The sequence below is a fragment of the Vipera berus genome, assembly GCF_964194415.1.
Source record: "Vipera berus genome assembly, chromosome: 1".
In the NCBI taxonomy this organism is placed as follows: domain Eukaryota; kingdom Metazoa; phylum Chordata; class Lepidosauria; order Squamata; family Viperidae; genus Vipera; species Vipera berus.
The window spans coordinates 84,836,367-84,859,568 of NC_138202.1; the positions used below are offsets into that span (position 1 = coordinate 84,836,367).

Genomic DNA, 23,202 nt, shown 5'->3' on the forward strand with positions numbered 1-23,202 from the left:
TTAATGCTGGCATTATCCCACAAAAGAGTTGGCCATAGCAGTAAGCAGAATGAGGTGGATGCTTCAGTCAGTTCCTCTTCCTGCTTTAGGCACCAAAATATAGGTATTCCTTGAATTAATGACCAGTTGCTTAACAACCATTTAAAAAGGTATTTTATGACCCAATTTCTAAGTTCCAATAACTGCCCCCACCACAGCTGTCATATGACCAAATTTTAGGTGCTTGAAACCAGCCTTTATTTATGGCCATTCACATAATCACAATTTACGGTGTTTTTGCCAAAAATGGGCATTTACTTTTGGTTTTGGCAAGAATGTCCCACAGACAATAATGGGTTCGCTTATTGACCATGGATTCATTTAACAACCATGGTGACTCACTTAATGATCACAGCAAAAAATGGTGGTAAAATCAGGTTGATCATGTGATAATCTGCTTTATTAATATCATGACTTACAACCAAACTGGGCAGGGTCCATAATGGTTATAAGTCAAGGACAACCTGTATCTTGGTTGGCCAGGGATAATGTGTCCCTTGACGTTGAGGAATGAAGAGGGCACCATTTACAACTTCACTGCAGGGAGCAAAATGTTTGAGCTGACCTATCATGAAGCAATATATCTCGCATGCAGGTACAATTTCTATTTTGAGGCTCATTAAAAGGTTTTGAAGCTGATTAGTGAGTTTTTGCCCTCATTATTGTTTTGGGACAACAGCTGTTATGAAGCAGATGGCATTCAAGCTAAGAGAAGAGAGAAAAAAGAGAAAGGAGACTGCTGATCAGATTGTCAAGGAAACAACTAGACGGTTACTTTAAAGCCAGCCTCTGGATCCCTCAGGCATGAAGATTTTCCTTCAGTATGATGGCTAAATTAAAATTGCTAAGAAGGTGGGAAAACGAGAAAGAGCACCATTGTGGACTGCACCAGTCTTTTCATTTCTCTCTGTTAATTGTTTTAAACTTTCCTCACCAATGTTAAGCGAGTGCATATTCATGCCTGTAAAAATCTGATAACAAGCAGAGAGGTTTGACATTTATTTCTCTGGGGTAATTTAATTTGGATTCCAGCATTAATCAGAATGTTGGACTCAAGACTTGATATGGCTCTTTACGACTCTTAAGAATCTATCTTTTCAACTGGCATTTCCAGTCATATGTCAGTCAGCATTTAATTTCATCTCTAATGTCTTCATTTCCTTTTCTTTTTATTCTGCTGATTTTTTTGTTTTAGACAACAATGTTGTAAATGTGCGAGTAGGACTAAACTGTATAGAATCTAGTCATGCTAGGCACATTGTCTATTATTATCACTACATCCATTAAAAGGAGTGCAGTGGCTCACAATGTTAGGACACTGGGCTGACAATTGGCAGGCTCACGTTTGAGACCCAGTTGCTGCTGTGGGATGGGGTGAGTTCCCGTCACATGCTCTAGCTCCTGCTGACCCAGCAGTTCAACAGTGGGTGACTGTGAATAGATAGATTGGTACCACTTTGGTGGCCAAGTTAATGGGGACATGACAGGAGCCTCCAACTGGGTGGCCCCTGGGAATGCTGATGTCACTGTTCAATCCTTTCAATCCAGTAGTGCTTTGGTGCTCCTGATGTGAATATAGTATTATATCCATTACAACATCCCTATTATTCTTGAAAGAGGGGAACCTCTGACTGTAATTTCAGACCTTTCCAGTAATCGTGAAATCACCTATTGTACAACACAGTAAATGAACTTCTTCCATTTTTTTCTTAGTAGAATATCTTGCAGGTTTTCACATTGAAATATCTTAATTTTATTTTTCTTCTAGTGCCAACAATATGCCAAAGCAGGTAGAAGTACGAATGCATGAAAGCCATATGAGCCCAGTGGAACATAAACCGAAGAACCTCTGTGTACGACTCTGTCTTTCACTCAGAAAAAATCTGCTCCTTTCACTTACTGTATTTGGTAAGTCAACCTGAGAAATAATGTATTGGACTAATTAATTAATGGATTAATATGCCATGTTCTGATATCCCAAGATATCTCCCTATCTGATCTACACTTCTGCTTTCTCCCCTTCACTATGCTTAGAACTCTACCCAAAACACTTGTGATGCCTCTTTCATGTTGAGCACCATCTTTCCCATGACTCCTCTGACACACCCTTAGTTTGCTTGTATATTGTTACTAAGTCTAAGAACATATATTTTAGATTCAGTTAGCTTCCCTATTTTACTTCTACTTTCCTTTCTCTCTTTGTCAGCCAGTCAGAGTAGACCAGACTAGGAAACTAAAGTCATGCAGACCAATACTACTCTTATTATAAAGTTATCATAATACAGTCTTACAAAACAGAATGCACTGAAATTCCAGTCCTTATTTACTGTAGTTAACCAAAGATTGCCTGTACTATTAATATTGTTCATTTCCATCATATTTGTAAGTGGTTGCTGTCTGAGGCGCTTGCTAATGAGGAGTACCTGTATATAGATAAGATGATTGCAACAAGAGAATACATTTGTTCCAAAGGTATGATCATAAGTGATTCAAAATATAAAACATCCTTATATAAATCATACTGTAAACTATCAAATTTCATGAAGTTGCCAAGAACCATAATTTAGTTACTTACTTTATTTGTTTATTCAATTTATATACAGCTTACTCAGTGCATGATTCAGGATCAAATCACAATAAATTCCACTAGACCACATAATGAGAAAATTAGAAAAGTATAGAAAAAGAAACATATACTGTAAATACGTACCATGTTAGTGGAATGTGCTTGTTTTTCCCCAGACACAACTGCTTTCTAAACATCAAGGACTTATTTGTTAATCTTGAAAAGGTAGAGTAGAGGTCTGAATGGGGATTACAGCTGGACACAAACTACTTTTTAAAATTCTTCAGCAAATTTGGGTTTGGAACAATTGGCTGCATGAAACTTCTTCAGGGGAGGGAAAATTCTACACAGTACTTTCTAAAACACAAATCTCACAATCAGAAGTGAGAGTAGCACATCATATTGGAAAAAAAGATTAAAGGAAAGAACTTCTTTGTGATCTTTTTGAGATTTATTTAAAGCATGAAATCCATAGGAGTTTGATAGCACCTTTTCAGATGAGGCTATTTTACTAAAGGACATAAACAAAAGGGAGTCCCTGTGGATTTTACTCCGCTAGTTGTTGCTGACTATAGGGGGTGGTCCTCATCTCTGTTTCAAGACCATTGAGCCATCACTGTCCAAGGACATTTCTGCAGTCATGTGGCCAGCATGATGTCATGGAATGCTGTTAGCTTCCCACTGAAGTGGTACCTATTTATCTACTCATATTTGCATGCTTTGAATTGCTAGGTTGGTGAAGATGAGAGCTCACCCCATCATGTGGTGCTCGGGTCTCAAACCTGGGCTGTCAGTTTTCCAGTCGATAAACTCAGCCTCTTAACTGCTGAGCTACCATGCCCCCTATTAAAGGACATACAAATCTGTGAATTGTACCTGCTTAAAGCTTAAGTCTTTTAATAATATGTGTTTGTCTGAAAAGATGCTGCCAGACTCCTTTGGATTTTTGGCTACCATAACCATAACATGGCTCTCCTACCACAATGTCTGCAATTAGAAGCATAAGTAGCATGGATACTGAAGAATGTTGCAGGGATGATAATCCTACAATGTTTATTACATTACTTGCCTACATTGTAACAAGTACATCAGCCTTGAAAATAATTTCTCCAAAAAGTTCTCCTTTTTTGAGAAAATTTCTAAAGCAAATACTCTTTCTTCCGACTGAATGAGAATTGCCAGGGTAAAAAAAATGCAGGAGAAATTCACTTTCTGCCATTAATTTAAATCTCTGTCTTCTGGTCATTATTTCAAAGAAGCTTATAATCTAGATTTCCCCCTGGGTGCCTTCCAGATGTGTTAGGACCACAACTCCCAGAATTTCCTGTTGACTATGAATTCCAGCTGTTATTATCCTCAAACCTCTGGAAAGTAACCTATTGGAGAACTATCCAAAGTGCCACAATCTATGTTCAATAGCTTCTGTTAGAATAAAATATCTGTCGATTCATAAGAGAGAAAAAAGCAATGCATTTATTAGCACTGTGAAGGAAAAGAAAAGAAGAAAAGTTAGACGAGTAGGTGGGGATCCATGTTCTTCGTGTTTCCTGCCAGAAGAAGGCTGATGGTTTTTAGCTTTCTCTTTTGCCGTGCACTCTCAGAGACTAGACCAAGCGATACAGTGATCTACTTTTCTCAGTTGCCTTCTGGGTATAGCAGCTTCGAAATATGGAATAGTTTTGACATTTTAGTGTCGTTCCTTGGCTTCCTGCCCAGAGTTAACTAAAAAAAAAAAAATTACAGTACTGTGAGAGGAAGAGCCAAATCTGTAGCCTTCACAAAGCCTTTCTTTATTCACTTCGGCCTGAATGGATAGCTGTGCTGTTTGTTGAAAAAGCTATGCAAATACTTTGAATGTCTCCCTGCTATTAAAGATTTCGGAAACTGAGTTTATGTTTACATGGGCATTTGGCTCTGATTGACTGTGGCAAGATGATTGAAAGCCTTTCCCAGGTTGATCTCCAACAAGTATGCTCAATAACAATAAAGCACAGAACATCTTTTAATAGTTTCATTGCAGCAGTTACTGTATTGCCAAAGGAAGAAAGATTGCAGGTGCAATATTTTTCCCCCAAAGTTTGTTTTCAGAATGTTTTACTCTTTTTAAATATGACTAATTGCGACAGCCAAATGACAGGGGTTTATAGGTCACCCCATTTTTTTTCCTTTTCCACAAAGAGACAGTTAATACAGATTGTCATTTAGCTATTAATGGGAAATTGTGTGTGTGTGTGTGTGTTAGAGAGAGAGAAAGAGAGAGAGAGAGAGAGATAGATTTGACCAATTAGCAGTGCCTTTCCTGTTGGTAGGTGGGAACCAGGCATTATATCTTTATAGGCATCCCAAGCTCTTTGAGCAGCAGTATTCAACTCATTCCCCTCCCCAAAATCAGAGGAGTAGATAGTGCAAGATATAAGTTTTTGTATTTTGCTGAGCTCATCAGTAAGGCCCCAACCTTATTTACCAAAATTGAGAACTGTTGACTGGTTATGGTATCTTTATCTTCCTTGTTGGAAAACTGCAAGATAATTCCACAAAATGATGGGTAAAGACTCATATAATTATTCAGATTATTTTCTCCTAAAACTTCTTTCCTATTATTTCTTTCGGTACATTCAAGGTGTCATTATGGGGGCATTATGTGGAATGCTCCTTCGCATGGCAGCTCCTATTAATCCTGATGTCATCATGTTGATAGCCTTCCCTGGAGATATTTTGATGCGGATGTTGAAAATGTTGATCCTCCCTTTAATTATCTCAAGTTTAATCACAGGTGAGATTATGAACAATTGGAATTTTATGTCCTGTGATAAATAAAGGCCTATAGGATAATGCTGATAGCTCTTTGGAATGTAATAATTTTTCTCCATAATTCATTACTAGCATATCTTTCATATCAGAATCAGTAATGTTAATCAGTACTTTATACTTATGTTTATAAAAACAAATGATACTTTATTTCTCATGATCGGTACTATGTAGAATGCTGAGACAGTGAATGGCAATTCATTAATAAGAATTAGGATGTTAGTTTTTAATTTTTAATACCATTGAGTGATATTATTTCCTCACTATTCCTTTCTCTGATGTTCTTCTCTCTGTTCAAACACAGAGATTCCTTTTGAGTTCAATTATTGATGACTCTAATGACATAGAATTAAAGTGAAATTGCCTCTATTAATCTGAGATTATCAGAAGGTATCATGACCTTAGGAGGACTACAATATCTAGGCCACAAACATCTATCTGGATGACCACTGGATAGGAGCAAAGAGTTTGAAGTTTCAATGTGTCCTTGCTGACATCTAGTGATCTTCTGAATATTTGTAATGCATATAATGGTAGGTCTACTTCAGGGCTGCGATCAAACAAAGCACCTCAAATAGAAGATATCACATTGTACAAAAAGAACTTGTGTAAATCAATGTTCCAGGTATATATAAATAAAAAAATGTAAGTCCACAAAACTATAGGCATTTATTTAGAAGTGTTTCTCACTAAATACAGTGAGACTGATTACTGATGAATATACACAGGTTTCTTATAAACCATGGAGGATGAATTAATCAGTGGAACGACTTGCCTCCAGAAGTTGTGGGTGCTACAACACTAGAGGTTTTTAAGAAGAGATTGGACAGCCATTTGTCTAGAATAGTATAAGGTTTCCAGCTTCAGCAGGGGGTTGGATTAGAAGACCTCCAAGGTCCCTTCCAGCTCTCTTATTATGTTATTTTGATTATAATTTAACTGATCGATCTATATACTCATCAATATACATCAATCATTTATGATACCTTAGAGATTTATAGGTATCTAAAATTAATTATTGTACATATTTATCCATGATGACTTTCTGTATCAAAATAAAGCACACACACACACACACACACGTGTGTGTGTGTGTGTGTGTGTGTGTGTGTGTGTGTGTAGGTCTTGGCGTATTCGGGTCTTTTCCCATGTAAGATTGAGAGTGTCTTGGCGACGTTTCGACGAGGTCTCACTCGTCATCTTCAGGCTGGTGTCTTCAGCTTCGTGCTTGTGCAAAGCACGAAGCCGAAGACACCAGCCTGAAGATGACAAGTGGGACCTCGTCAAAACGTCGCCAAGACACTCTCAATCTTACACGGGAAAAGACCTGAATACGCCAAGACCTACATACCTGTACCCGTGAAAATCTACGAAAACAAATACACACACACAGACACACACACACACACACACACACACACACACACACACACTATAATATTATAATTGCATGTAAAGACTGGTGAAAATGATCAAAATGCAACACTAAGAGGGTATACTTATTTTCACAGTGCTAATCACAAGAAGCACTCTTAGTCATTATTTAGGTTCTCAATAATCAGGAAGATACCATTTGTATCTGAATTCTTGCCAATTCAATTCTTTTTACAGGGCTGTCTGGACTGGATGCTAAGGCCAGTGGTCGATTAGGGACAAGAGCTATGGTATATTATATGTCCACAACAATCATCGCTGCTATCCTGGGAGTGATCTTGGTATTAGCCATTCATCCTGGCAATCCAAAACTCAAGAAGCAGCTGGGAGAAGGAAAGAAGAATGATGAAGTATCCAGTCTTGATGCCTTCTTGGATCTTATTCGAAACTTGTTCCCTGAAAATCTTGTGCAAGCATGTTTTCAACAGGTAAAAACCTGCGTGTTTCATACAGGAATATGCATGACAACTGTGAAAATAACCTTAAATGAGATAAGATAAACAGAATCATCACTGCACATGCCACTTGATTTTAGCAATTTTATACCTTTAGACATAAAGCATACCTAAATGATAACTGACAAAGTTTCTATTTGTATCTTTATTGGATAAGTTGTTCAGTCTGCAAAAAATTAATAAATTTATGACTTCATTTCTGTTGAAAGCCATCCAATTTCCTCTAGATCAGACATGTCAAACCTGCGACATCACGTGACGTCGCGCGACGTATCGGAGCTTTTTCTCCATTGCCGGCAATGGGGTGGGCGCGGTTTCGTCACGACACGTCCGGCCCATGGGCTGGCAGTTTGACACCCCTGCTCTAGATACTAATTGGTTTTATTTCCTTGGGACCTTAAAAATCTGGATCTTGTTACTGTCAGAACTATAACTACAGCTCACTAAAAAAAATAGAGAAACATTTTCAATAAATGCCGAATATTTAGTTCATTCAAAGGTTCAGTAGACATAAACGCATTTGCCTAAATACAGCCCAAAGTGCTTCATAAGAATTTTTCCCCTGTTTTTAATCAGGGATACCTTGTGGTTCTTTGAACAATAATATTTATAAAATCTGAAAGGCCTAGGCTATTCATTTCAGTATTCTGAAACTGTTAACAAGTTCAGGGTCATTAGTGCTGCTTCAAAAGGTAAATGGGGAAACAGTAAAGAGAGCCAAGTGTTTGATACCTGAAGACTGAATAGTCTCTGGTGAATGTATCTACCCAAGTAAGGCCTGAAATGTTTTTGGATGAGAAGGATGGCGAGATTTCTCTATTGTTGCTTAATCTGCTCATACTTAGACTAGGGTGGCTTTTTCCTGAGAAAAGTACAATAGTATGACTTTCCAAATCATATATGAACTGCCTTTTTATTATCTATACTTTGTGCCATAATCACCAGGAGATGCCCTTCAGCTCTTTCCTCCCACTCCTATCCTGTTAATTTGTTTAGCAGTTACATGGATTATTTTATAATGAAATGGACCAGGCCTGTTGCCAACCGTTTTTCAGTTGTCCCTAAAGGCATCGCTTAAGGCAGGGGTTCCCCGGTCCATGTACTAGCATGGATCTGTGGCATTCCAGAAACCGGTCTGTGCAAACAAGCAAAGCTCCATCCGTCACAATGCAGGCAGTATGCGAAACCACACCCCCTCTCGTTCACGGAAAAACCTCTTTCCACAGAACTGGTCCCTGGTGCCCAAAAAGTTTGGGGCCACTGACTTAAAGAATTAAAACAGTATGTTATCTGACTTGTAGCTCTAGGCTATCCTTTCTGCCTAGAGCAGGGGTGTCAAAGTCACAACGTCATGTGACGTGTCATGACGTATCACAACTTTTTTCCATTGCCGGCAATGGGGTGGGCACGATTTCGCCATGACGCATCCGGCCCATGAGCTGGCAGTTTAACACCCCTGGTCTAGTGGGTAGGAAAGAGGCAGAACTATCAAGACACACAAATTCCGACAGGGATGCCAAAGTCAAGATGACAACTGCAACAAGGCAATCAAAACTGTCTGATATTTATGCGTGTCCACATATAAAAACATATTTTTTTCAGTACATTAAAGTTCATTGGATGCTGAAAAAAATGGGGCTAATAGGCTGAGCAGGAAATCAAACATCAACTATGCAAGTTTCCTTTTTAAGTTTTGAGTGATTCTAATATTAAGGAGCATGATTTTCATAGTCACAGAATTGCACAGAAAAGAAGTATAGGAAAAGAGTAGAAGTGGTATCCATTTAAAATGCTAAACTGGTCTCCCCCTTTCTAACTAATTGCGTTTGACACAAAGTGAGTAAACCATTTGGCTGCTGAAAAGCTGCATAATGAGATAATAGGCTGAGTGGGAGCCAAGGCAAGCTGCTCTTTATACTGTATTGGTATTATCATTCCTTTTTAAAAAATTGTTTGCTGTTCACAATGTTATATTATTCTTCCAAACAACTCATTTCAACTCTTTCATTGCTTCACTATTTTTCAGATTCTTACTGTTAACCCACTAGCACATCAGCTTTAATGGATCTGTATTCACATAATGAATTCTCCAAGCATCAAACAATTAAAATTGAAGCAATAAATGAATTACATAAACACTTAACAGTAAGAATTACAGTAATACAAAAAGCAAAACAAAGCTCTGGCTGAATTGTTCCACCACATTCTTGGACTTAACTTGGCAATAACTATATTCCTGATAACAGAATGTAAGTGGCTTACAGCTGCCTTCTTTTAGATTGACTTTCAATTCCCCACTCTGGCCTATAACTTTGATATTCTTTGAGGGTGTCCCATCCAATATCCCAAGCCTGCCTTCCAGGGCCAGACAGGCGTTGTTAACTGCAGATACCATAACTAGATTACACCTTCACAAATAAGAAATAGGTCAAGGAACAGCATGTGTCCAGCCTATTTAAAACGTATCAGAAAAGAGGCAAGCAAGCTACTGTAGCAACTTAAAATACAAAAGCATATTTTAAATGATTTTGCTTCTGTAATATTTAAATAATTAAAATTCTGGAGCTAAATGGGGATAGACTGCAACAGTGTTTCTAGAATATTATTTCCTCATTATTTGCTCCCCTGAAAACAACAAATAGGCTACATTTTCAGTAAAGAAATGAGGAACTGCACTTATAATCTGGCTGGGCATTGGAATAAACTTTCACAGATTTTGATTATGGATAACATTCAACGAGGATAACTAAAGTCTGGATCCAAAAATATATATAAACCACAAGCAGATCTGGTTAAAAATACAAAGGAGGGGTGGTGGAATGACCTATATCTAAATGGCACCTAGGGAAATACACAACTATAATGAAGGACACTCACGCATGTGGTTATTTGTGCCTTGAATTGATCTTTGCTTCTCCATAGTACTAAGCCCTTAGTACTCCCAGCGTATAGATATACCCTGGAAGATATTAGGGAATGGCTAGCTTTACTGTTTTCCTCTGTGTTCTGTCCACCTCTGGGCTGGGCTGCCTCTTGTCTCCTCTCTTTCTGAGATGTGCACCCTCCTTCCTGGGAAAGTGCCATTTCACTATAGCCCATCACACCAACTCCTTCTCTGTAGGCACCATCTCTCACCATTATGCCCATGGAGTCATAAGGGGTCAGTTAAGAGGCTGCTTTTTCACTTTCTGCTTCACCATACTTGTAGTTTTAACAATACTTAAAGAAAAACTTCAATAACGTAACAGAAGGAAAATCAGTGTCATAGTTTTCGGAAGTCCTCAAATGGCGTTTTTGTTCTTATTCATAAAGTTTGCAAAAATAACTCGCCATCTTATCATCATGAATTATATAAACAGTATCGAGTGACTTTTGGAGTTCCTTGAAAAATAATGAAAAGTAAACATAGAGGTACCCTTGCTTTATTTATTTATTGTATTTATTTTATTATTTATTATTATTATTTATTAAATTTTTATACTGCCCTTCTCCCGAAGGACTCAGGGCGGTGTACAGGGCAATAAATATCAGAATATAAATACAAAAGTTAAAAAAGAAGTTAAAAAGAATTAAATAATCATGCCCAATATAATACAATAATTAAAACTATGTTAAAATTAGATCCAACCCTAAACCCATCAAACCAGGCCAGATTGTTCAAATAGAATATTTGTATGCCTGCCCATCTCACAGGAAAATTATCCTTGGGTATACAGCTCTAAATTTAAAAAACCCAATACATACACAAAAGCAGTTACAATTATAAACAAACTATAAAAATGTATATAAGATAGGACCGGGGTAGGCAACCTTGGCTTTTTTATGATTTGTGGACTTCAACTCCCAGAATTCCTGAGCCAGCATGAGTCATAAAAGGGCCAAGGTTGCCTACCCCTAAGATAGGAGAAGGTGATATTTACCACAGTAAGCGAGCCACAGCAAAATCTCCCTGGTCCCTTGGGACTCCGAGGCCTGATAACATAGCCAGGTCTTGAGAGAGTTGCAGAATGTTGAGAGATAGGGCTAATCTCACTTCTGGGATTCCACATGTCAGGCATTGGGGTAGAGAAGGCTCACCTCCTGGGACCTGCAAGATATCAGTTTTTAAGAAGAGACTGGCCAGCCACTTGTCTGAAATGGTATAGGGTTTCCTGCCTGAGCAGGGGGTTGGACTAGATGACCTCCAAGGTCCCTTCCAACTTATTATTATTATATAGATTATTATAACATATTAGTTCAGTTAAAGGGACTAAGCTCTGCAGTGTCTGTAAATTGAATATTGTCCTACAACATTTCCAGGAGTACTAGCTAGAATTTGGGACATAAAACGTGTAGTGAACGAAAACAGGGCATTCATTACTGACATTTTAGCCTTCACTCATTCGAAAATAACCAGGAGAGCAAGAGAAAAGAGCTGCTACACTATAGTTCTATCAAGTGAAGTACTAATACCACTTTACAATGCCTTGGTAAGGCCACACCTGGAATACTGCATCCAGTTTTGGTCACCACGATGTAAAAAAGATGTCGAGACTCTAGAAAGGGTACAGAGAAGAGCAACAAAGATGATTGGGGGGCTGGAGGCTAAAACATATAGGGAACGGTTGCTGGAATTGGGTATGTGTAGTTTAATGAAGAGAAGGGTGAGGGGTGACATGATAGCAGTGTTCCAATATCTCAGGGGCTGCCACAAAGAAGAGGGAGTCAAACTATTCTCCAAAGCACCTGAAAGCAGGACAAGAAGCAACGGATGGAAACTAGTCAAGGAGAGAAGCAACCTAGAACTAAGGAGAAACTTCCTGACAGTTAGAACAATTAACCAGTGGAACAACCTGCCTCCAGAGGTGGTGAATGCTCCAACACTGGAGGTTTTTAAGAAGAGACTGGACAGCCATTTGCCTGAATTGGTATAAGGTTTCCTGCCTGAGCAGTGGGTTGGACTAGATGACCTCCAAGGTCCCTTCCAACTTTATTATTATTATTATTATTATTATTAAGAGTAGACTTCTGAAGGTCTTCTATCTGGTGAAAGTTTTTCTATACAGTGAAGAACCTAGACCCATGGATATATTTTAAGAGTAAGCCCTGGTATGAAGTTTGCAAAACAGTACCTAAAAGGCAATTTCCACTTGCATTTTCATTCTGCATTTTATTCTTTCAGATTCAAACAGTTACCAAAAAAGTGCTCATGCTGCAAGAAGTGGAAGAACCATCTAATGTTACAGATTCTATCTTTACCATCATGAATGAAACAGAAGTTACTCCAGAGCCTCAACTTATTGTTAAGAAGAGTCTTGAGTTTAAGGATGGAATGAATGTCTTAGGTATTCTCTCTGCCTTCAGACATCTATTAAATTTATTTCATGGATATTGTTCAGGCACAACTGCAGACAAAAATGGGAATTGCTCCTGAGAAGCAACAGTATTGGATAATAGCAGACAGCTGTGCTATTAAAGGGGGGGAGTTGAAAGGGAAACACCCAAAGTCTTTCTGAAATGGACAAATCACACATATCAATTAACAAGAAGCATTTGAATCAAAACTACACTTAATATGCTATTTTTTTAGAAGTGTAACATATATATTCTAATGTGTTTATTAAAGATCAGGTATTGTGAAATCCTGCCAAGGAGAATCTGAATATGAAAAATCTTATCTTTGGTCTCCAATCATTTTTTGTAATAAGCAATCTAAGAGACAAAGCTAATGTTTTTAAGAAGGCTGAATCTACTGATTGGAGGATTAGGTCGCTGACATCCAAAATGGAACTTTATCCCACTTGACAAAATTAGCTACTTTCCATTTAAGGGATTTCACTTATTCTCAGGCAACACCTAAATAGATTAGACTTGTTTTCAAGCTTTGATCCTCATAACATCTTATCAGAGGCCAAGAAAGTTCTTTCTTAGACATTCTTTCTGCTAATAATTCTGCAAACCGCTGAAACCAAGACTCAGTTCAGTTATATCGGAAGGAACATTAAGCAAGGAATTTAAAGTAGAATGTCTTTGCACTATCTGTATTCCCAAATCTGTTGTAGACATTTCCCCTTTTTCTGGAGTATATTTAGGAATGCAGGGAGAGAAGCGGGAGGACTGAATCAGTTCCATCATTAGTTTTTGTATTGTTTAGGAATTTGTAGACACCTTGGTATCATTTGAAAATAATTAGTTTCACAGACATTTTCTTGTAGCCCTGCTCCAAACCCTTATGAGCTTCTGCATCAGATTCACAAGGATGTTAATGAGATGAGAAACTAAACTAATCCTTGACTAAGAGCCACAAAGCAAAGCTATTCCTTCAGCTCCATTATCTGAGAATGCATGGCCAGTTAGGACTGGATTTCTTCAAAATAATATCTCAAATCCTACATCACCCAAATCTCCCATAACCAAGGTCAGAAGTATAGGATGTCACTGAGTGGATAAGAAAAATCAACAGAGGTGCACAATGTTTATTGAATTATATGCTATGTATTTTATTTTGGGGGAGTGATTAAGGCATCAAGCTGTAAATGGGCAGACTGAGCTCTAATCCCACCTTGTGCAGTTTTCTTGGCAAGGTTTTTCAGAAGTGGTTTGCTATTGCCTCCTGGCTAGTGCTGGCAGAAACTGACTGGCCCAAGCTGGCCAAGGTGGGATGTATGCGTGTGTATGTGTACACACACACACATACACTATGCATCAGAATGTATCTAAAAATAGTCAAGGAATGCTTTGAGATGGAGTGCTCTTATCACTATTAAAAGGCATTCCATAATTATTTCTGTCTTCTTAAAAAGATTATTAACAATAACAAATCTTATTACCATGTTTCCCCGAAAGTAAGACCTACCCTGAAAATGTGCCCTAGCTTGATTTTTGGGGGGTGGGCCTAATATAAACTTTACCCAAAAAATAAGCCCTGGTTTTGTGGTGAGGCACACACCTAAAAATCAAGCTGGGTGGGGGTGTGGAGCTGCCCCACACGCCCCTTACCCACTTACCTTGCAGCCAGCCCTCTCCTTACTGGCCCACTTCTTCTGTGGCATCCCCAGCCTGCATTTTGCAGTCAGAGGCCTTTCCGGAAGGCCACTGCAGCCAAGAACTATGGATTCAATCCATAGCTTGGTTCTACAAGGCCTCTGTGGTTTTGCAGTGGCCTTCCGGAAAGGCCTGACTGCAAAATGCAGGCCCGTGCACCATTCTCAATTGCAGAAGGAAGCTGCTCCTTCAGCCTCAGAAGAAGTGGGCCAGCTGGGCAGGGCTGTCGGTGCTGGAGGTGAGTGGAAAAAATAACACCAACCACCCGAATATAAGACCTGGCACCTCTTTTGGAGGCAAAATAAATAAATAAGACTGGGTCTTATTTTCAGGGAAACACGGTAATAGATGTCTAAGAAAAAAAAAGACAATTTATTTTGACAGACATATAGGAATATTCCAGATGGAAAATAACAAAGGCTGGATTCTTTACAAAATTCTGCACTGTGAAGCTTCATTTAAAAAAAATACATTACCTAGAATAGAGCAAGGAAATTTAAAAAATCCATATGAGCTTCCATGCAATGCAAAATCAAAAGAAATCCTACTTGTTTGAGCTATGCCTATCTTGTTTTTGTCCCCAATTCTTCTCTCTAATTGTGCCCCCTCTACAAAATCACATATTTTTTTAAAATGGTAAATTGAGGTTGAAGAATACAGAAAATTCCCCTTCAGAAAAATTCACAATTTTAAGAACAGTTTCATAAAAGAGTCTGACGGTAATATTCTTTCAACAGGCCTCATTGGGTTTTTCATTGCTTTTGGTATTACAATGGGCAAGATGGGAGAACAAGCCAAGATGATGGTAGATTTCTTCAATATCTTGAATGAGATCGTAATGAAGTTAGTAATTATGATCATGTGGTAAGTTAAAGTCATCGTCTATTAGATACTCCAAATCCTGTTCTACCTTGGAAATCATTTGGAATTTGACCAGCAATAATACAGAGAATTTTGTTGAGCCAGGCCAAAAGTATATATAATCCAGGAGTCTGGATCATAAATATGTCCAGGAATTTCTCAAGCAGGATATGATGATGATGATAACATCTTCCATTCATGCCTTCTAGCTAATGATGATGAAATAATGTTGCCTTTGATTTTGGAGGTCATATAGATCCAGATACTGTAAGCCTGTACTTTGCCAAAATGTTTGCACTGATGTATTTTATTATATTGGATTGAAACTATAGTGTGTGTGTGTGTGTGTGTGTGTGTGTGTGTGTGTGTTTTCCAGTTTTGTTTCCAGTTTCATAGTACAAAGTGCTTAGAGAAAAACACAGAGAGGAATTATCATGGTATCTTTTTACAATAAGTAAGCAGACAGAAGTCTGTGCAAGTGTGGATTGGGTTCATTAAAACGTGAACATGGGCTATCGAGAATATTTCTTATGTGCTACATCATGCCACACTATGTAGCATTTTAGCTCATTAAAGAATTCTAGTAGACTATCGTTTAATTCTTCATAGCTTCCTTGCTTCTTGAAGATGATTAGCAGCAACTTGGAAAATGATTAGTAGCTGTGAGCCTGGTTTTTAATTTGGAAAAATATCAGTCTAGTGTTCATTTAAAATCTATCCAATTTGACCTGGCTCCAGTTCAAAGAAAGATTCAGGAAATCATATGCAGTACCTCTTACTGAGGAGCATGGAAAACTCACATCTGGTCGCTGCTGTGCTGTAGTACTCCTCTTCCTCCTCAGAACAAAGGAGTAGATTCAAGGATTTTGTACCTAGGTTTTATTACATTTATTTGCATTTGAACTAAGTTAGATTGCATAATAGTGTGCTTATGGCAGCCTTTTGAAGCACTGAATTGTACAGAATGTCTGTGATTGTTGTTTTTCAGCTTTAATCACTTTGGAGGCCCTTCTTATATATAAATTCAATAAACTTAAACTTAAACTTCTTCATCTTTGGGGAGCTATAGAACTGGTCCATAGCAGTTGATTCATGTCTTGGTCCAGCAAAATGTAATACTTAATTTACTGTGTGATGCTCTAGTTTTTCCTGTACCAGAACTGGATCTTTGCATCACAGTTATTCTCACATACTGTTTAGAATCCATCTAGTGATTCCACAGCTTCTAGTGTCACTGTTATAGGGATTTCACTCATGAATCTTGTTTATTTATATAGACAAAATGTTTATTGTATGGAGATAAAGATATTTGTTTTCAGATCTAAAAGATACTTTCTGTCTAATTATTTATAACTGTTCTTTGAGGAAATGTTCCATATCTATCAGCACTTCAATGATTTATGAAACTCTCATAAACTCCATAAAAACATAAAACAACGCTGAACATTTAGTAAGGGTTCTTTGAAACCAGATTGTAAGGATTATCCTCAGTGAATATTTCAGGAAAGAGACTATCTGGCACTTTTGGAAACAGTGCTTAAAACAACATGATTGAGAAGCTTATAGATTCCTGGTTGATTACTAGGATTCTTTATTGAAGGATCAGATGTAAATCCATAGTTTCAGTTTAGTTCATAGTAAAATAGTGAGGATGTGACATGTAAAGAGCATTTGTGAAATTCTAGTTTCCAGGAGTCTAGCTTAAGCTGTAATAAAAGCATTAGTCTTTAAATGACACAATATTTTATTGCCATCAAAAACTATCATGGCTACTCTTCTATAATTTGTTATAAAGATCTGATTGAATATTCCCCTACTAATACTAGTAGAAGAATGCAAGTGGGCAAGGAGCAAGCCAAAGATAGCAAAAAGAATGTGTAAACAGATAAGTAGACTGAAAATGTTGAGTTTAATTTTCTCATTAGCTGCATTATATTAGGCAAAATTATACAGACGTTATCCTTAGCAAATGTATAAACAATAGTGAAGTAGAATGTGTAAGTTCAAGATTTCTGAAAGTGAAATAAAATTCTAATTGTAAGAGGCAATTTTTCTATTTTTAGTGCATTTGATTGTTACCAGGTGGATATCGCGATCTAAAGACATTCTTATTTGAACAAGCCGGCCTGGCCTGATGGGGGATTGGTGGGGTTTTTTATTGTTATTTTAATATTTGTATTTACTGTTTTTAGTGGGCATATATTTAATTCTTTTTTAACTTTTGTAACTTTGTATTTTTTATTCTTGCCCTGTTCACCGCCCTGAGTCCTTCGGGAGAAGGGCGGTATATAAATAAAATAATAATAATAATAATAATAATAATAATAATAATAATAATAATAATAATAATAATAATAATAATAATAATAATAATAATAATAATAATAATAATAATAATTATTATTATTATTATTATTATTATTATTATCTAATTCTACTTTTTATTTATTTCTTCTAGGTATTCTCCATTGGGCATTGCCTGCCTCATTTGTGGAAAAATCATTGCAATCAAGGATTTGGAAGTAGTTGCTCGACAGCTTGGCATGTACATGGTAACCGTGATTGTAGGTCTTCTCATCCATGGAGGGATTTTTTTGCCTCTGTTGTATTTTGTAATTACAAGAAAAAATCCCTTCTCATTTTTTGTTGGAATCTTTCAAGCATGGATCACTGCTCTAGGCACAGCTTCAAGGTATTTAATAGAAAATGATGATGTTTGCTAGAGATATGTCTCCTTTCACGGGCCTATCTTTTAACCAAAATGGGTGGGAAATTCAATATCATGATAAAGAATTGTGTCCTGAAACATTTTTCTCCAAGGCTATTGTTGCCTGCCAACTGCAAGATTGCAGACTGAGACTATCAGAAGGCTTTGTTAGTGTAAAAAGTGTCCCCAAAATAGAAGGTCAAAGAATTTCACCACCAAAATTGGGTTCAGTCTGATTTATATTGATAAAAGAGATTGAGTTGGACCTGTTGTAGTTGACATCTAGATTGCTCTGAAGACTCTTCTTTTTCTTTGACCTGATGGTGACTGGATTGTCACTTTTACAGAGTTAGGTTTTATTTTTAAGTGTCCCTAGTCCATTGACTGGGTGATACAAAAACTGTGCAAACAAACAAATAAACATATAAATACATATGCATACATACATGCAGAATAATGACAATGGGGTCAGCAACATCAAAGTACTGCAGAACACATCTATGCATATCAGTTCAAGAACATAAAACAGTTAATCATCTTTGCAAGTTTCTCCTTTGAGCTGAATATTGTATTAACTTTTAGCGTGCCTAGAGAGTGGCATATGGGGACAAAATTAGAAATGCAGAAATAAAATAAACTGTTTCATGACTCATGATACTGTCTCCATGGAATCATATTACAGTGTGTCTATAATATGTGAGCTACTAGTTTATACTGGATCCAGAAAATAATACTTGGCCCTTACCTTTATTCTTGGTCTATTCTTTCTGTTCTGTCCTGTCCTGTCCTCCCCTGTCCTATCTGACTAATTGTAGTCTATTTTAATTATAGTCTATTCTGACTTGTCTAATGAAGACAAAGACTGGGGGTGACATGCCTTCCAATATTTGAAGGACTGTCACAGAGAAGAGGGGACTGCAAAGCACCTGAGGGAAGGATAAGAAGTAACAGATGGACAGTTATCAAAGAGAGATCCAATTGAAGTGAAATTTCCTGTCAGTGAGAACAATAAATCAGTAGAATGGCTTGTTTCCAGAGATTATAAGTGCTCCATTTGTCTGGAATGGTTCGTTCTGCTTGAGCAGAGGGTTGGATTAGAAGACCTCTAAGGTCCTTTCCAACTCTATTATTCTGTGTTCTACTTTTTCCCTTACACTGAGTCCTATTTTCTATTCTGTCTCATATGTAATTACTTAGGTAAAGGTAAAGGTTCCCCCGCACACGTGTGCTAGTCGTTTCCGACTCTAGGGGCCGGTGCTCATCTCCATTTCAAAGCCGAAGAGCCAGCGCTTGTCCGAGGACGTCTCTGTGGTCATGTGGCCGGCATGACTAGACGCCAAAGGCGCACGGAGCGCTGTTACCTTCCCACCGTAGTGGTCCCTATTTTTCTACTTGCATTTTTACGTGCTTTCGAACTGCTAGGTTAGGTAGTTACAATTAGAGATAGGAAATATGACCGTTTTGGTTTCTCAGAGTTCTTCATTTCTGCAAATCTGCCAGGTTTGGTTCATCAGACTGGAAAATATTTTTCAGAAGATGGACAGTTAAGTTCACATTTCTTCAAAATATAATAAAAACACATTTATGTTATTTTCAAGTCCTTTTATGTGTGACAAACACGCATGAATGTAGACAGATGCTTTCCCTAATTTTTAAAATAAACTGCATGCACCAATTTAAAAGCTATGAATATTGAATTAGAACTATGTTTTGGTTCATCTGTTGTCCTAAACAAGTAAAAATTTGTCCAAGTGAATGTTTCTACCTTCTCTAGCTACATCGTTGGAAAATACTATTATCATCAAAGCAAAGTATTTCTTTTAGGTAGTGGAGGGGTTAAGCATTTCTTGGTGGTGAGCATGTTTATAACAAGTTATTTGAATCTCCATAGTGTTCGCTGAGATTTTTTTTTTCCTTTCAAACACAATCAGAAGAGATACAGATCACAGAGGAAGGAATGCCTATGGGATAAATATTAGATTGATCAATCCATTTATGTTCTTATTTTGGAAGTGAAGCTAATTGTCAGCATGTTACTTCTTATTTTGTAGTTCTGTCCCCTGTAAAAAGAATATGTGGGTAACTGGAGGAAAAACTGGATACCAAAATGCATGATGATTTGTCCATGTTGAAATGATGCCAAATAAACTGAACACTAGATACCGAACGTAGATGCTGTCAACCCTGCCTCCGGATTGACATTTTTGCTTATTGAACAATTACAACTTAAACTGTAGGGTGAAGGCATTTGAAGGATTACTTTACAAAGTGCTTTACAAAGGGTTTTGGCATGAGTGAAGTGCCTCTCTTTGAAATGTTGAAGCACCCATGTCCCAAAGGAACTTTCCGAAGTTCACTTTGCATAATATGTGCATGTCTTCATATCCACTTCATTTCACCAGAGTTCCAAGTACAGTGTTCGATATACATGCACAGACAAGCTGGAAAAGACACACCAAGCTTTCTGGAGGACATAGCTGCCTCTATATTACAAAGAGAGGAACTTCACTTGCACCAACAAACACTGAGGCTGAATTGTTTGGACACCCTAGGAACCAGTTAAGATGTTGGAATAGGATCAATAAATTCTGGTTCAAGCCACCCTTGAGTTATGAAACCTTAATAGCCAAGTTTTGTCCCATCACTGAAAAGCTTCACTCAAAATGTGTAAGTTTCTAGAGTAGATGAACAAAGTTCACTTGGGCACTGGGAGAGTCTTGGCTGACCATGTGCTGCCAGATAACACCATGGAATCAGAATTATTATTTTTTAATTATATGAAGATACATTTGGTGCAATATCATCAGTGTGCTGCTGATTCTCAATTGTATATTAACCTCCAGCCAACCCAAGTAAAGCTATCAAGGTTTTATCCCAATATCTAGAAGCTATGGGGTCTGGATGGAGAAGAACAAGCTTCTTCTCAGTCATACCAAGATCAAAAATTTTGAGCCCATAAACCTGGAACTGGAGATACTTTATTAGTGATTCTTGATGAGTCAACTGTTCCGCCCAGATTCAGTGTGCAGTTTGGAGGTCCTCCTGCTTGATGAACATATGGCAGTTGTGGCCATGGGACTTTTGAGTAACTTAATCTTGGATGCTACTTTTGCCTGTCCTTACATTGGAGGGTTCCCCTTTCAGTCTACTTTCCTTAGTCACCTCCTGGTTAGATTATTGCACTATATGCTACATGTGACAGCCTTTGATCCAAAGGCTACAGAATGCAACAGCATAGATAAGTTATGAGCATTCCTGAACTATGCCTAGGTCACAGTTCATCAGTCATCTTGTGGAATCCAGGAAGCGTATCTTCTTTGTGGCAATGTTGCCCTTTGGAATAATGTCTCCTTGCTGACATGTCATTGTCTCCAATCCTGCAAGCCTTCGGAAAGATAATTAATAATTGTCTCTTCCCTCAAATGGTTGGATCAGGAAGAGCAGAGCTCCCATTTGGTGGAGACAAAAAAAATGTTAGCTTCTGATCACTATTTAATTGCTTATTGTTTCAGTTGTATGCATTTGTTTTTCTTTTGTATTTTGTTTACTGTTTTTTGTATGCTGCCCAGAATCAGGCTGAGTTACAACTGTACAAATGCTTAAAATAACAAAATAAAAGAATTCATTTTTCTTGGTCTTTCAGTGCCGGTACATTGCCTGTTACTTTTCGCTGCCTTGAAGAAAATTTGGGCATTGATAAGCGTGTGACAAGATTTGTCTTGCCTGTTGGAGCCACTATTAATATGGATGGAACTGCTCTTTATGAAGCAGTGGCTGCCATCTTCATAGCACAGATGAATGGCATTGTGTTGGACGCCGGACAGATAGTCACTGTCAGGTAATATATTGGGATTGGTGAAAAAAAATGGCATCCCAACATTAAATATTGTATTGCAAAATAATTTACATTTGGAAGTACATGCTAGTGTTTACTCATGCCCAGAATCTGTAAAAAGTTTCCATTTCCATCATAATAAGAACTGAAAAGAGCTCTTTTGCAGTTTCTCCATTTACATACAAATACAGGCAGTCTGATAGCCATCATTTATATTATGTTAACACTGAACATGATTTTTTCACTGTATTGATTGTAAATAGAAAAAAACCCAGTGAAGGGGCCAATTGGCTAAACCTAAATGAATCACGTTATTTTAATGTTAGAACAATTAATACAAGAATATAACTGGGAAAAATGGTTTTGAAAATGAACAGGTAGGCATGTTACAGGTAATCCAGGCTTAATGATGGTAACTGGGACCAGAATTTCTATCACTAAGTGATGTCCTAAAGTGCACTGTCATGTGACTGCATCCAGCAGTCCCCAGTTACTGTCATTAAGTGTGGATCTTACGTTATCATAGTTTTTGATTTCCTGCTGGGTTCCCCATTGACTGATCATATGCCATGGGACACTGTCATGCTCAGAAATCTGGGCTGGTTGGTGAGCACCTGGAATATAATCACATGAGTACAGGGGTGCTGCAATGACCAGAATTTGAGGATTGTAAGTACTACTCATTCACTATGACAAGTTCAAATGGTTGCTGAACAGGTGCTCATTAAATAAGGACCCTTGTAATAAGAGCACTTGAAAATATTTTGATTCTGATGATGGCCTGTTACTGTGTTGGATTGTACCTCCCACCATCTCTAACCATTAGCAATGCTGACTTGAACACTTCGACAATATCTAGAGGGCCTCACCTGTTCTAAATTCAACCAAATACCTTTAATATAAAATTAATAGATGTTATGAATTTATAAAAAATGGATTAGGTCCAAGTCTATCCATTTGTCAGTAGGAAGCACTCCTCTTTGGAAGTTTGAAGAACACTGCGGAGCAGAGTTGTGAAGTGTGCAATGTGATGATGGTTCAGGAGAAACAAGTGAAATATTTCCCCATGCAAGTAGGACTGTACAGGTAGTCCTTGACGTATGACCACAATTGAGCCCAAAATTTCTGTTGCTAAGTGAGACATTTGTTAAGTGAATTATGACCTTTCTTGCCACTACAGCAAATAACTGTAGTTGTTAAGTTAGTAACATGTTTGTTAAATAAATAAGGCTTTCCCATTGGCTTTGCTTTCAGAAGAAAAGGTGATCACGTAACCTGCAACACTGCAGTCATCATAAATGTGAGCCAGTTGCCAAGCATCTGAATTTTGATCATGTGACCATCGGGATGCTGTAAGGGTCATAAGTGTTAAAAACGGTCATAAGTCCCATTTTTCAATACCATTGTAACTTCAAATGATCATTAAATGAACTTGCGAGTCAAGGACTGCCTATATTATTTTTGAAAAGATAAT

At 37.7% G+C, this 23,202-nt stretch overlaps 1 protein-coding gene across 1 annotated transcript in view; it reads left to right on the forward strand.

Moving 5' to 3' along the window:
• Positions 1-1,811: 1,811 nt before the first annotated feature.
• The window catches only part of SLC1A2 (solute carrier family 1 member 2), a gene marked incomplete at its 3' end in the record, with an annotated part of 32,423 nt that continues 11,032 nt past the window's right edge, over positions 1,812-23,202 (forward strand). The window contains exons 1-7 of the mRNA XM_081320271.1: positions 1,812-1,947; positions 5,226-5,378; positions 7,025-7,275; positions 12,464-12,626; positions 15,063-15,189; positions 17,645-17,878; positions 21,537-21,731. Of these exons, the coding sequence (XP_081176397.1) occupies positions 1,818-1,947; positions 5,226-5,378; positions 7,025-7,275; positions 12,464-12,626; positions 15,063-15,189; positions 17,645-17,878; positions 21,537-21,731 (1,253 nt within the window). The 5' untranslated portion in view covers positions 1,812-1,817. The remainder of the gene's footprint in view (positions 1,948-5,225; positions 5,379-7,024; positions 7,276-12,463; positions 12,627-15,062; positions 15,190-17,644; positions 17,879-21,536; positions 21,732-23,202) is intronic.